Raw genomic sequence first — 15,792 nt, 5'->3', positions numbered from 1 at the left:
ACTGAAAATATGTTAGTGTAGGCACCTTCCTCAACAACCTCAGCTAGATCCGGACGCTTGCTGCAGCTTCTCCATCAGCACGTGCTGCCTCACCTTGCACTTTTATGGAGAGAGCTTCTTTCCTTCAACCTCATCAATTAAAAACCACCACTGGCTTCTAACTTTTCTTCGGCAGATTCCTCACCTTTCTTAGCCTTCACAGAGTTAGGATCTTGCTCCAGATTGGGTTTTGGCTTAAAGGAATGCTGTGGCTGGTCTGATCTTCTATCTAGACCACTCAAACTTTCCTCCTATTAGCAATAAGGCTGTTTCAATTTATTACTCCTGTGTTCACTGGAATAGCACTTGTAATTTCCTTCAAGAACTTTTCTATTCAATCACAACTTGACTAACTGGCATAAGAGGCCTTGCTTCTCACCTATCTCAGCTTCTGGCATGCCTTCCTCACTAAGCTTAACCATTTCTACCTTTTGATTTAAAGTGAGAGACATGTGGCTCTTCCTTTCACTTGAACACCAATTTCTTTTTATTATTTCCTCTCAAAAAACAAAAAACAGGATCCATGTGCAGAAGGTGCAGGTTTGTTACATAGGTACATGTGTGCCTTGCTGGTGTGCTGCACCTACTGACCTGTCCTCTCAGTTCCCCCGCCTCACCTCCCACCCCCAACAGGCCTGTTGTGTGCTGCTCCCCGCTGTGCCCATGTGTTCTCACTGTTCAACTCCCATGAATGAGAACATGTGGTATCTGGTTTTCTGTTGAACACTAATTTCATTTGAACAGTAAGACGTCACTGTAAGGCTATTAACGGGCCTTATTTCAATATTGTTGTGACTCAGGAAATAGGGAGGTCTGGGGACAGGGGCGGCGGGGAGACGGGGAACAGCTGGTCGGCAGAGTAGCCAGAATGTACACACCATTTTTTTATTAAGTCTGTGCACTTCACAGCACCCCGAAACAATTACAGTAGTAGCACCGAGATCGCAAGTGACACATCGCTGCAACAGATATAATAATCATGAAAAAGTCTGAAATACTGTGAGAATTTGCGAATATGACACAGAGATACAAAGTGAGCACATGCTGTTGGAAAAACGGTGCCTAAAGACCTGCCCAATACACGGTACCAAAAACCTTCAATCTGTGAAATAACGCAGTATCTGTAAAGGATAATAAAACGACGTGTGCCTGTTCTCCACAAGGAAGCTCAGCACTCACAAACGCTGCCCTATCCAAGACCTTCCAATCAACTTCACTCTTGCAGATGAAAAGAACAGGTATCACCAGACACTCAAGGGCATCGTCTAACACAAAAGAGAGACAAAAATAAGAGGAAAAAAGGAAACTGAAACTAAGAAAAGGTAGCAACGTCGGAAATAAGAAAATGGGGGGGAAATGAACAAAAACAAAGACGCTCTAATGGCCTACAAGATTAGACACAACACATCCATGAAATGAAACCAAATGCCATCAATTCAGAGAAGACAAGCTCTTGAATATTAAGAGTATGAAGGCAGATGTTTTTTGAAATAAGTAGCCTGTATTTAAAGTTGAAGAAGCCTCTCAAACGCTAAAACAAAAAGGTAAAAAGATGGAAATTAAGACAGCCAAGACAAGGAAATCACCAGATCGGGCCAGGCAGAAGTGGGGAGGGAGAAAGCTGGAGTGGAGTCAATGTCCAAAGAAGTCATACAAGACAGCGCCTCAGAAAGGACGGGAGAGGAAGGGCCTGGGAAGGGACATGGGTCACAGCAACTGGCTCACCCCAGAATAAAAACCCAGGCTCTCACCTCTGCTGAGGCAAACTCCCAATCTAAGGAACTCCCACCCCTCAGTACAAGAGACCTGGGGAAAGAATGGCTGCCCGTTACAAGCTCAGCAGCAAAAGCAAGTCAAGGGTCAGGAAGAAATATTTCAGAAAGCCTCCACCTTCCAAGTAAAGCAATCACTTCAATAAGTGGATTAGGGTTGGTAGCAGGGTACGACAGCCTGCCTGTCTGCCCAGCTTCTATGACTCCAGAGGTCAAGCTACCAGCAGATACCTCCAGACACTCCCACTGAGTGAGGGGCCCAGTTCAATCTGGGATTCAGAGCAGCAGCCCGACAGGGCAGTGCCAGCTGCAGCTGCCAGCAAGAGCCAACACCGTTCTCCAATCCCAGAAAGGAAGTGCGACTATGCGTGGCACCTGGACATTCAAGTGACCCCTCCAAGCTCCGTGCGGCTTCCCCTGCCCAATCCACAGAGAATCTTCAAGTCAGCACTCTGAGCTCACAGTGTGGCTTCCCCTGCCCAATCCACAGAGAATCTTCAAGTCAGCACTCTGAGCTCACAGTGTGGCTTCCCCTGCCCAATCCACAGAGAATCTTCATGTGACCTCTCTGAGCTCACAGTGTGGCTTCCCCTGCCCAATCCACAGAGAATCTAAAATTCTCAGAAATTTAAGAAAGGATTTAAGGAAGAGATAAACAGAAAAGTGGATCTAAGCAGGACATTCTTGGTGAAACAGGAACTACGGAGAATCCCTGAAAGATGGAAAGAAAACAAACAGGATCGACTTGAAAAAAGAAACTAGGGACAGAAGCCACCTCAGTCAAGACAGAGTATACACACTCCACCACTGATGACAACACAAAGCTCTGGCAACAATACATCAGACACCTCTGAAGAGACTCTGGACAGTGGGCAAGAGGAGCAGACTGGGTATGAAGCTCATGATCAAAGGGAAACCTGGAGTGACTTCCCCATTTTTGCTTCTTGATATTTTGTTTACGTGTTTGCTGCAGACTACACCATCTGGGGCTGAGTGAGACCCCAAAACCCAAACCACAAACAGGCAAAGACAGAAAAACCTCTGAGCCAGGCCCAGTCTCCCCAGCCAGGGCCCAGGTGGGGAAGGAGGGAGAACGCTCTGCAGCTCTTCCAGCCCTGTGCCAGGCTGCCAGCCCCTTCCTCCTTCACTCAGGGGCATCCCCACAGTGGGCTGCCCCCTCCCACACTTGGCAAGAACCAATAATGGCCCCAAGACTCCATCACAAGGCTGGCAGACTGGGGGTTCAGATTTTAACCAGAACATGAGGAAGTGTCTTAGGAACCAGAGAGTGAGGGCAGCAGCACAGAAGAGTAAGCTGGAAAAAGGCACCCCTGAAAGCTGTGTGCTGCCCAGAAGGTGCCCAACTCAGACATGATGAAAGACAACCTTAAAAGTTAATGGATGGAAAAAGATATTCCATGAAAACACTATTCAAAATGAAGGTGAACTGGCTACATTTCTATCAGGCAAAGAAAACTTTATACTAAGAAAAATTAACAAGGATAAAGAAGGGATCTCCAAATGATTAAAGGGAAATTCACCAACATGACATAATAATTCTAAATGTGCACACTCTATCAACAGCAGAGGTGTTAAGACACATGAAGCAAACTCTAATAGAACTGAAAGGAAAAACAGACATTCACAAATACAGCATGGGGACAGTAGTTAATGACAATGCATTGTGTACTTGAAATCTGTTGAGAGTCAATCATAGGTTTTCTCACCACACACAAAAAAAACAGGTACCGAGGTGAGCTGATGAACACAATGATTAACTTCATTGTGGCAATCATTTCACAATGCATACATACATCAAAGTATCATATTACATACCTTGAATATATACATTTTGTATTTATCAATTATACCTCAACAAAGCTAAAAAAAATACATAGGCAATAAAAACTGTCAAGAAAAATCAGAAAATGAATTGAATGAAAATAAAAACACAATATATCAAAATATGTGAGATGTGGTTAAAACAGTCCTTAGAGGAAAATTTATAGCATAAAATGCTTTCTTATACTTCCAATCAATACTCTCAATTTATATGATAAAACTCTGAGTTTTGTTTCCAAAGTACACATTAGGAAATAGTAAAATTTAAAAAAGAAGAAAAGAGCAGCAATCTATGAAATTTACAACAAAAATGGTTGAGGGTGGAGGATCAATGAAACGAAACTCTAGATTCTTAAAAAAAAAAAAAAGAAAAAAACACAACAGAATTGATAAACCTTTACCAGATTGACCAAGAAAAACAAGACAAGACACAAAATCAGGACGGGGTATTGGCACTGATCTTGTAGAAGTGTAAAAGATAAAGGGCTAAGTAATTTACGTAGATACTTCACTCTCAAGGAGGTGACTAAAACGTAACTCCAAATCTTAAGTGTGCACTGGGCATAGCGACTTTCTTCCAAAGAGCACAATATAAGCAGGAAACAAGAGTCACTCACAGCAGAGAAACCTGGCACACACCTCAGCCAAGCAATCAAGATCGCTTTCAGAAATGATGAGTCACCCTGGTGGCAGGTACCCTCCATATAATGTGATGAAAATGTCACTTCACCTTGGGGGTCTTCCTCCCAAAAATATGTAACCCCAGTCTCGTCATGATAAAAATATCAGACTCAATTGAGACATTACAAAATAATCTTTAATCCTCAAATCTCTCAAGATCATGAAAAAAAAACAAAAAACAAAAAAAAACCTGAGAAATTGTCAATGTCAAGAGAAGCCCAAAGAGACAAGACAATTGAATGTAACATTACGACAGGGAACCCAGAGACTGCAAAAGGACACTGAGTGGTAACTGACAAAATCTAAATAACTTATGGCGTTTCATTAATATTAGTATATCATTATTGATTGATTAATTCTAACAACTGCACCATGGGAATGTAAGATGCTAATAATAGACAAAATGGTACTGGGCTTACAGGAACTCTATCTGCAATTTTTCTGTAAATCCACAATCATTCTAAAATAAAACATTTATTTTTTAAAATATATTAATACCAAGACCCAATTTTCACAAATTCTGATTTTATTTGTCTGGAGTTGGGGGCCATGGCATCAATATTTTTTAAAGCTCAATTTTAAAACTTTTAGTCTTCAAGATAAGAAAGCAACTAAAGTGTAAGGAGGAAAGAGCGTTCTTCAGTAAACTCGAAAATGAATTTCAATCTATTATCACAAACCATGTATAAAAATTAACTCAAATAAAAGAGTAAAACATAAGCCCCTGTTAGAAATAAAACAAAACAAAACAAAGAAGAAATCTTTGCAACTTTGAGTTTGGCAGAGTTCCTACATGACACCAAAATCATGACTCATTTTTTTAGAAATTCAGAAACTGGCCTTCATCAAGATTAAAAAATTTGCTTTGCAAAAGACACTGTTAAGAGAATGAAAATACTGAGAAAAAAAATTTGCAAAACACAAAGACATAAGCAAAAGTTTTAAACAGATTAATTTCACTAAGAAGACATACGAATGGCAAAACACACACACGCACACACATACGGAAAGATGTTCAACAGCCCTAGGAAAATGAAAACTAAAACCACACTGAGATATGGCTACACATGTGCTAGAATAACCAAGATAAAAACCACTAACACTGCCCAGTGCCGGTGAGGCCAGGGCATCCCCAGAGCTCTCCCACGCTGCTGGTGTGGAGGCAAAGCAGCCACAGACACCCTGGAAAACAGTCTGGCAACTTCTGAAAACGATGAGCATGCACCTTCCCCGAGGCCCAGCAACCCCACTTGCAGGTGTTCATTCCAGAAAACTTATGTTCACATAAAAACCTGTCCATGAATGTTCACAGCAGCATTATCCATAACTGCTAAAAATGGAAGCAATCCAAATGTCCCTCGGTGGTGAAATGGATAAACTGCGCTTCATCATACAATGGAACACTACTCTGCAATGAAAAGGAGTGAACTACTGATACGGAACTGCAGATGCCTCTCAAACGCATTATGCTAAGCGAAAGAAACAAGGATCAAAAGACTGCTCGCTGTATGAGTGCATTTACATGAAATTCTAGAAGAGGGGACATATACAGACACGGGACAGTAGCTGCCAGCGCAAATGCAAATTGGGAGCACAAAGGAAATCACCGTGAACCTAAACACTAACAATTTTTTTAAAGGGCTAAATAGCAGAATGGCGAAACTAAAGGACAAATTAAATGCAAGCTGGAAAATCAAACACAACAAGACAGAACAGTTAAAAATAATGAAGAATAATAAAATAGTAAGATTTTTCTATCATTAAAAAAGTCGCGCCGGGCACGGTGGCTCACGCCTGTCATCCCAGCACTTTGGGAGGCCGAGGCGGGTGGATCACGAGGTCGAGAGATCGAGACCATCCTGGTCAACATGGTGAAACCCCGTCTCTACTAAAAATACAAAAAATTAGCTGGGCGTGGTGGCGCGTGCCTGTAATCCCAGCTACTCAGGAGGCTGAGGCAGGAGAATTGCCTGAACCCAGGAGGCGGAGGTTGCGGTGAGCCGAGATGACGCCATTGCACTCCAGCCTGGGTAACAAGAGTGAAACTCCCTCTCAAAAAAAAAAAAAAAAAGAAAGAAAGTCAGCCCAGCATAGTGGCTCATGCCTGTAACTGCAACACTTTCAGAGGCTGAGGTGAATGGCTTGAATCCAGGAGTTTGAGACCAGCCTGGACAAAACAGCAAGATCCCTTCTCTATTTAAAAAAAAAAAAAAAAATTCTAAGTCTGTCACTAGTTACAAAAAAAAATTTTTTTTAAAGAGTCCTCAGATTGAAGGATCATCAAGTGTTAACCCAGGTAAATTTTTAAATTCCACACCTAGACACATTATTGTAAAATTTCAGAACTTAAAAGATTTAAAAAAAAAATCCTAAAAGATACCAGATACAACTTCAAAAGAGTAAGAAATGAATTAACTTAAGACTTCTCATCAATAATTAAAGACTATCTTCAAAGTGGGCAGACAGAGAACACTTCAGACCAAAGTATCTACATCTGACTGATGGTCCAAGAAATCGAGAACAGGAACATGAAGAGAAATAAAGAAATTTTCAGACTGTTAAGTAATTATTTAAATCAGCAAATCTGTTAATTCTACTTATAAAAGCATATCCCAAATACAATCACCCCACAGCTACCATTCCATTACAGAAGTCTCCTGAGGATCTGGTCACCTGCTTTCACCTTTGCCTCCTTAGAATGAATTATCCACAGAGCAGTCACAGTGATCCTCTCAAAATATAAATATTAACATCACTCTGCTCACATACACCCCATCACACTCACAACAGAACCCAAACTCCTGGCCCAGCCCAGGAAGCTAGCCTCTTGCTCCCCACATTGCACTCCTGCTGATCCTGGAACACACCAAGCTCACACCCAGCTCAGCACCCAGCTCGCTCTTCTCCACATCCTCTCAGGACTCACCTCAGCATAATTCTGTCTCTATTCTCGCTAAAGCGGACACATGCCCACCATGTCAGCAAGGATCCAGTGAATGTCTACATAGTGGGGAACGGAACAAAATGAAATCTAAAATGTTTCATGGGGTCACAGGATCAAGGGTAGGTTTTTTTGCCTTACATTTTTCCACACTTTCTGAATTTGTATAATGAGTATATATTAATTTTATAAACATTAAAAGTATCACTGAAAAGTTTCCTTTAAAAGTTGTGTCACTATTTTAGTTAAGAACTTTTTTTTCCAGACAGGGTCTCACTCTGTCGCCCAGGCTAAAGTGCAGTGGTGAGATCTTGGCTCACTGCAACCTCCACCTCCCACGCTCAAGTGATTCCCCACCTCAGCCTCCCAAGTAGCTGGGACTACAGGTATGTGCCACCACGTGCAGCTAATTTTTATATTTTTTGTAGAGACAGGGTCTCACCATGTTGCCCAGGCTGGTCTCGAACTCCTGGGATCAAGCAATCCTCCTGGCTCATCCTCCCAAAGTGCTGGGATTACAGGTGTGAGCCACTGCACCAGCCGGTAAAAATTATTTTTAGGTTACCATTTTCATACTCAAGTACATCCCCACTCCAGATGTTTTATATACTTTTGAACTTTTTCCTACCAAAAAGTTAGGAATGCTTCAATGCCAGAAACGCTCTCCTCTTCGCCTCCTCACTTTCTCTACACCTCAGATGCATATTTCACTCCCACCTACCTCTTCGGCCACACCTGAGGCTCCTTACCTGCTTACTAACAAAATTTCCAGTCTACCTCCTTACTGATCATAAAATAGTTTTTTAATTCACCAGTTATTTCTTAAACCAAATCTACTCATCCTGTGTTTCAAAGGGAAAAGCACGGAATGCAGACTGTTAAAGGAATTAGCCATGGCAATCATTCCTTGTTTAGTGAACCCGCAATCAAAGAGTAAGATGGGAAAAATCAAGCAATGTCCACTACACATTTCTAGTTTAAATACTCCCAAAATATTGTTCAGTGTTTAAAGTATAACTAAACTCAATCAGGAATTAAATGAGTAACTCTCAAGTCCTTACTACAGGCCAAACACATCAGGCCCTAAGAATATGATGTACAGTGGTTAATGAGCTGGACATAAAACACAACAAACATGACACATAACTACGCAAGGCAGACTGTGATAAGAGCGTCAAAGAAAATGAGGGCACTATGACAGCTCATGACCAGGAGGACCTTCTGAGACAGGAGCTGAAGGAAGGCCTTGCAGGGAGCACCGTTAGGCTGGGCGGCCAGGCCGCCACGTGAGGAGCCCACGAAGCAGAGAGGGAAACCACAGGGAAGGGCAGCGCTGGACATGCTGTGCCACAGGACTCTAAACGACACTCAGGCAGTCACTCCATCGAGAGCCCCAGGTGATGGGGCCCAGATGTAGATCTCTGATGACTTTGCTTAATCCAAAAGTGAAAAACAGACTACTCCATTTCTTTTGGCCACAAAGCACCTAAGGAGTGCACAGTTCTTCCACCTCTAATCTACTCTGGGTGTGCGAGGGGTGGGCCATTCTCAGGTGCCTGGAAGGAAGTGAACACTCCTCTAATGATCCTCTGAAAATATTTCAATGAATTCAAGCACACACTGGCTGACCAGAAAGCAGTGCTGCTGAGCTATACACTCTAAACACAAGAGTGGACGGAGGGGAGAAGCCGTCCCAAGGGCCGGACTAGAACTTCTTGTCTCTATGGAGCACAGAGAGAAATCCACCATTGAATTCAACACTTAAGAGCAGGGATGAATTAATTCAAAATATCAAGCTGTGGAATTAGCAACCTGGGTTCCATCCTTGGCCCCGCAACTGACTGACTAGATGACACCGAGCAAACTACTTAATCTCTCAAAGTCTCAGTTTTCTCCTTTACAAAATGAGGGTCATGATAATTCTACCACTGTATAAGCACAACATCCAGCATATTTTAAGCTTTCTATGAACGTAGGCTATTTTACTGTATCTATCGCAGCCATTAAAAATCACAACTCAAAAAAGCACCCAGTTTTTAACCTTAAGCAAGATAATTTGGTTTTGATCTTGAAGATTACAAAGTCAGTCTTTGGCAGATTCGATGAGATTGTTTTTCTAGAAAGGACCCTCTGACTGCAGAGGAAAAGTGGAACTAGAGGGGATACAAAGCTAAGGCAAGACCCTCAGCTGAGACTGCAAAACTGTCTCAAATGTGAAGGCTCCAGAGACACTTGGATGTGGGCCCAAGAGCTTTTAAACAAAAAAAGATGCCCTTTGTATCCCAGAAAGATTCTATAAACACTCAGGTTAAAGACGACAACTGAACTTAAAAGATGCACAAAATTAAACGTGACTCAAGTGAACACAGAAACTCCACAGTTGTATGCTTTCTCGAGATTCAAAAAACAACTGCAGAAAAGTTGAATTGTTTGGGAAGACCTAAGTTTCTGCCTTCGTGTTTCTTGCCTACAGTGTGGCTTTTATGTTTCATACTCTTGTTTTTCTGAAGGATAAGGAGGAGTCAAGGGAAGTTGGAAGTAAGCCACAGTGCTCAGTGGAGGAACAGAGCACCTAAACTAGCCATCCTCAACTCCAGATGCAAGTCGGAGTAACTTACCACGCATTTTAATGTTTCAGATGCCAAGCTCCAAAACTACAGGATCAGAATCCCTAGATATGGAGCCCACAATATTCATTCTGAGTAAGTCCCCACATTTAGAGAGTTTAAAATGAAAAGCCATGAAGATACCATAAAAAGTCCCGTTCTCAACCACTGTCTGGCTATCAGTTAGTTCCCCTTCCCACAGGCAATCACCGTTATCAGGCTCTTGTGTAATCACAGGGACTCCAATGCATGGCTCTAGCTGGAAAGCAATGCTCTAAAAAAACAAAAACATTACTCTGGACGTGTGGTTCTCAAACTTTTTGGTCTTGGGCTACTTTACACTATTAAGATTGAGAACTCCAAAAGGTTTTGTTTATGTAGGTTATATCTATCCATAGTTACCATATTAGAAATTTAAACCAAGACAATTTTTAAGTATTATTTTAAAAATAATATATCCAGCCGGGCGCGGTGGCTCAAGCCTGTAATCCCAGCACTTTGGGAGGCCGAGGCGGGTGGATCACGAGGTCAAGAGATCGAGACCATCCTGGTCAACATGGTGAAACCCCGTCTCTACTAAAAACACAAAAAATTAGCTGGGCATGGTGGCGCGTGCCTGTAATCCCAGCTACTCAGGAGGCTGAGGCAGGAGAATTGCCTGAGACCGGGAGGCGGAGGTTGCGGAGAGCCGAGATCGCGCCATTGCACTCCAGCCTGGGTAACAAGAGCGAAACTCCGTCTCAAAAAAAAAAAAAAAAAAAAATATATATATATATATATATATATATCCATTAAGTACAACTTAAAGCCTGCAACTCTAAAGTTTTAATACACATCTAATGTATATCTTAATATACATGTCATACACATTGATCTTCCCAAAAAGGTAATTATAAAACCAAAGGAAGATCACGTGGTATTTGGAACTTCATCAAAAGCTCTTTGCCATTTTGGAAAATCATGAAACAATAGCAACACCACCTGTGGTACTGAATCACCAAAACAATACTCTTTATCTTCTGCTAGAAGTACATGCATAGAGGTCTTGGAGTACGCTCATAGATGTTCCGGAGTACACGCACAGAGGTCTTGGAGTACACTCACAGAGGTCTTGGAGTACACGCACAGAGGTCTTGGAGTGCACTCACAGCATCTTGGAGTACACGCATAGAGGTCTTAAGAGTACGCTCACAGAGGTCTTGGAGTACACTCACAGAGGTCTTGGAGTACACGCATAGAGGTCTTGGAGTACACCCATAAAGGTCTTGGAGTACACGCATAGAGGTCTTGGAGTACACTCACAGAGGTCTCGGAGTACACGCATAGAGGTCTCGGAGTACACGCATAGAGGTCTCGGAGTACACGCATAGAGGTCTTGGAGTACACCCATAGAGGTCTTGGAGTTCACGCATAGAGGTCTTGGAGTACACGCATAGAGGTCTTGGAGTACACGCATAGAGGTCTTGGAGTACACGCATAGAGGTCTTGGAGTACACGCATAGAGGTCTTGGAGTACACCCATAGAGGTCTTGGAGTACACGCATAGAGGTCTTGGAGTACACGCATAGAGGTCTTGGAGTACACGCATAGAGGTCTTGGAGTACACGCATAGAGGTCTTGGAGTTCACCCATAAAGGTCTTGGAGTACACACATAGAGGTCTTGGAGTACACGCATAGAGGTCTTACATATTATGGTAATCACTTATGCTGAAATACTTACCTAATATAAATTTCTTTATTTATTTTTTACCTCATAATTAGAATTACAAAGTAGCTATGAAAAGAAGGGTTACCTCTGACAGATTTGAAACACTAACATCAAGCACACTGCTTTCAATGATAAGAGTAACTATCCAAAGACATAATAAATGTGCTCCCAGGAGGGGCAGGGATATGGAGACAGGATTTGCCTATCACTGGCTAGCAGTATGTGTTTCAAGCAAATTCACAGATGTTATAAGTTGGCAAAGGTAGTAAACAATGGTTATGCTAACTTTGTAAAATTGTCAAACACCATTATATGTAGGTGCTTTGCTTCTGAAAGTCCCTTGAAGTCAACAGTTTAATTTTTTAAAATATACCTTATAAAAGGGTGATTCATATGAAATTCTCATTAACGTAACAAGTATCTATTATGCCTTGATTTCACAGTACTAAAAAAGCAATGTATTACTTTTTACTAAAAAAGCATTAAGGTCAATTGTTAGTAACATGTCATTAAAGAATAAGGTAATTAATCAAACACATAAAATGCCCACTAATCAAATTTTTTAACATCAAATATTGTAAAGGTAGTAATCAATATTGCTCCTTTGCTCACTAAGGTAAAACAAATGAAAGAACAAGGTAAGCTACTAAATATAAATTCTTCAGTAAATACCTGCATAATTTGAAATTACATTATAAATGCTTGGCGATCCTAGCTATTTAGAACATCACAAAAAGAGCATCACCTTTAATGGACTTTATGACATAATTCATTCAGAGAGGGCCAGGCACAGTGGCTCATGTTTGCAATCCCAGTGCTTTGGGAGATGGAGATGAGCAGATCACTTGAGGTCAGGAGTTCGAGATCAGCCTGGCCAAGATGGTGAAACCCCGCGTCTACTAAAAATACAAAAATTAGCCAGGAGTGCTGGCATACACCTGTAAGCCCAGCTACTCAGAAGGCTGAGGCAGGAAAATCACTTGAACCCAGGAGGCAGAGGTTGCAGCCAGCTGAGATCAAACCACTGCACTCCAGCCTAGGTGACTAGACTCCATCTCAGATAAATAATTCAGAGAGGACTCTGTCAGGATCTAAGAGCCCACTTTTAATTCAGACACAATTCTAAATGGGAAGATAGTAGGATACAGAATTTTGCTGAAAAGCAGCTTTTCAACATCTTGGAACAGGCAAAACTTATATATCAAAGAATCTTCAACATAAAAAAAGTTTTTAAGTTGAGAAACATCATTCTAGCTCACAATGAATGACTTTCAAAATCCAATTATGACAAGAATGTATGAATGTGTGGTTTATCCTTAGAACAAAAAACTCTGGGAAAAAAAAAAATCTGGAACCACCTGTATAAGGAAAACACCCATATGAAGGTGGGTATGTGACTAACAATCTTAGTTTTATCTGATTCTCCCTATGTATGTCATAACTAGCAATCTGAGTTTTATGTGATTCCTCCTATGACTAGGAACATGAAAAATGAGAAAGGTAACTCAGTGTACTAGTGACATAAACGAAAGAGGGCAGGCCATGCTCATACCTCAAGGCCTTTGCACTGGTTCCCTCTACTCAGAACCTTCCCAGATGTTCAAATGGCCCCCCCTTACTCCATTCAGGTCTCTTTAATTATCTAAAAGGCTTTCCCTCACCTCTTCTCTCTCTATTCCTTTACCCTACTTTTTCATCACAGCACTGACTACCAATTAACATGACGGGTTTATCATCTGTCTCCTCCAGTAGAGTGTCTGTCAGATCCGTGAGAGGAATGATTTGTGCATCTGCATCACCAGCACTTAGCAGAGTTCCTGGGGGGAATTTTGAGAACGGGGTAATCCTCAAAGATTTCTTAGATAAATAAGGCGACAAAATGAAACTTCACAAAATGTAGGAAGAATTCTGTGAAGTCACTCATTTAATAGTGACACAAAGTCATTCATGATTGCTCCAAGATTATCATAGAACATCCAATGAATTACATATAGTAATTGTCATGAAGCATGAAAGGTCAAAATGCATTCTCGGTACTTTAAATGTAACTTTGAAGTCTTCTTTCAAAAACTGAATAATTTCTTTTCCACATTTTGGTACTTAAAAGGTAACTCAGTTTCTTCAATTACTCAGGAAATTCCCTTATGGTGCATCCTCACTCTCTCCCCGACCAACCTGGCCAAAACAAGTATCAGGAATTGACATCCTGTACCACTTCTTTTAAAGTACCTCGGCTACCTACTGTACAGGATTCGTTGAGTTGTGCTTGTTAGCAACAATATTCGCCATGTGAACTTTCTCAGATTAGTTTTATACGAAATCCAACCCTCAACCTTTTAAACAGTAGGAAAATACGGCAGATAACACCCCCCTTCCCTTAATACTCAAGCCTGTTAAACTTTCCTAATGAAAGGGACGACGAAGTGGCTCTCCAGCACCTGGCATCCTCCCCCGCGGCGCAGCCGCTCTCTCCACCTCACGCAGGATGAACCCAAAGGTGCGCAGCGGCGCCCTCCCCCGGCGTGTGACACCAGAGAAGGGGGATAAATTGGCGAGCTGGCATCCCTCCCGTCCTCACTGACGGACCGGCGCGCGGAGTGAGCGGTGACTCAGCCGGCTGCGGCCCGCACTCCGCCCTCCCGCCGCCGGGCCCCGCGTTCTCGCCCCGACCTCGGCCTCTCCGCTCCCTCCACAATGGCACCGGCCCTCCGCTCTCCTCCCGCGCTCCCCGTCTTCCTGACCCCGGCCCCCAGCCCTCCGCTCCCTCCCCGCATCCCTGACCCCCAGCCCTCCGCTACCTCCGCTCCCTCCCCGGATCCCTGACCCCCCGCCCCCAGCCCTCCGCTCCCTCCCCGGATCCCTGACCCCCGGCCCCCAGCCATCCGCTCCCTCCCCGGATCCCTGACCCCCGGCCCCCAGCCATCCGCTCCCTCCCCGGATCCCTGACCCCCGGCCCCCAGCCATCCGCTCCCTCCCCGCATCCCTGACCCCCGGCCCTCCGCTACCTCCGCTCCCTCCCCGGATCCCTGACCCCCCGCCCCCAGCCCTCCGCTCCCTCCCCGGATCCCTGACCCCCCGCCCCCAGCCCTCCGCTCCCTCCCCGGATCCCTGACCCCCGGCCCCCAGCCATCCGCTCCCTCCCCGCATCCCTGACCCCCGGCCCTCCGCTACCTCCGCTCCCTCCCCGGATCCCTGACCCCGGCCCCCAGCCCTCCGCTCCCTCCCCGCATCCCTGACCCCCCGCCCCCAGCCCTCCGCTCCCTCCCCGCATCCCTGACCCCCCGCCCCCAGCCCTCCGCTCCTCGTCCTTCCAGCCCCGGGACGTCTTAGCGCCGCGCGCGCAGGGAGGGCCCCCCGGCGGCCCCTCTACCTTCGTTCCTGCCCAGGATCCTGCAGCACAGGTTCTGCAGCAGAACGTTCGGCGACTTCTGGTCCGGGGTCGCCATCCTCGCCCGGGACTGCGCGCGGGGGGCCCGGCAGAGCCGCCACCGTCGCCGCACGCGCAGGGACCGCGGCCCGCGCCCTCCCTGCGCCCTGCAGGCTGCCGGCTCCCGACAGGCTAAGGCGCGGGCGCCGCCGGCCGCCAGGGCGCCATTTTAACGGAACCCGCCGAAAGCGCGGGCGCTTCCCACAATGCCCCGCTTCTTCCCGGCGCCGCGGCCGCGCGTGCGGCGGCCTAAGCGTTCCCCGCCCTGCCCGCGCATTCTCCCGGCTGCTGCCTGGCCGGCCGGGAAGGTTCCGGGCGACAAGGCGGCCCGAGGCCCTCGCGCTGCGCGGACAGAGCGGCCCCGGGGTCGCGAGCGGGACGGGCTTGCTGGGGCGGCACTTGGTGGCCAGTAGCCCGTAACGGCCGTCATTTGGCGTGTGCGCGCGTGTGAACGGCATCGTTTGATTCCCATTTCTGGTGGGAGCGGCCCGGTTACGGGGTGCCGGGGTCATGGTGGTTCGCGCGCCGCGTGGCGGTTCACCTGCGCTCTCCACGGGCGCCCTGCTCGGCCCGACCTCCCGCCGCCGCGCAGGCCGCTCCCCAAGGCCCAGGTAACCGGGACGTCCTGGGAGGATAAAGCAGTCAGGTCAGGAGTGAGACGACAGGAGGGGACCTGCAGAGAAGAAGGTCGGGAGGCAGGCAGTGACACCGGGCCATGCTCGGTGCAGCCGGGAAAGCCTGCACCACGGAGCACGCTGGGGGGGTGAGCTGCCGG

General features: G+C 45.3%; 1 protein-coding gene across 1 annotated transcript in view; it reads right to left on the bottom strand.

Moving 5' to 3' along the window:
- The window catches only part of TUBGCP3 (tubulin gamma complex component 3), a 103,468-nt gene extending 88,240 nt beyond the window's left edge, over nucleotides 1-15,228 (bottom strand). The window contains exon 1 of the mRNA XM_039473272.2: nucleotides 14,961-15,228. Coding sequence (XP_039329206.1) covers nucleotides 14,961-15,036 — 76 coding nt within the window. The 5' untranslated portion in view covers nucleotides 15,037-15,228. The remainder of the gene's footprint in view (nucleotides 1-14,960) is intronic.
- Nucleotides 15,229-15,792: the final 564 nt, after the last annotated feature.

This window comes from Saimiri boliviensis, chromosome 16 (assembly GCF_048565385.1).
Source record: "Saimiri boliviensis isolate mSaiBol1 chromosome 16, mSaiBol1.pri, whole genome shotgun sequence".
Lineage (NCBI taxonomy): Eukaryota > Metazoa > Chordata > Mammalia > Primates > Cebidae > Saimiri > Saimiri boliviensis.
Note: the sequence above shows the minus strand (reverse complement) of the source record. Positions and strands in the feature narration are given on the sequence as shown.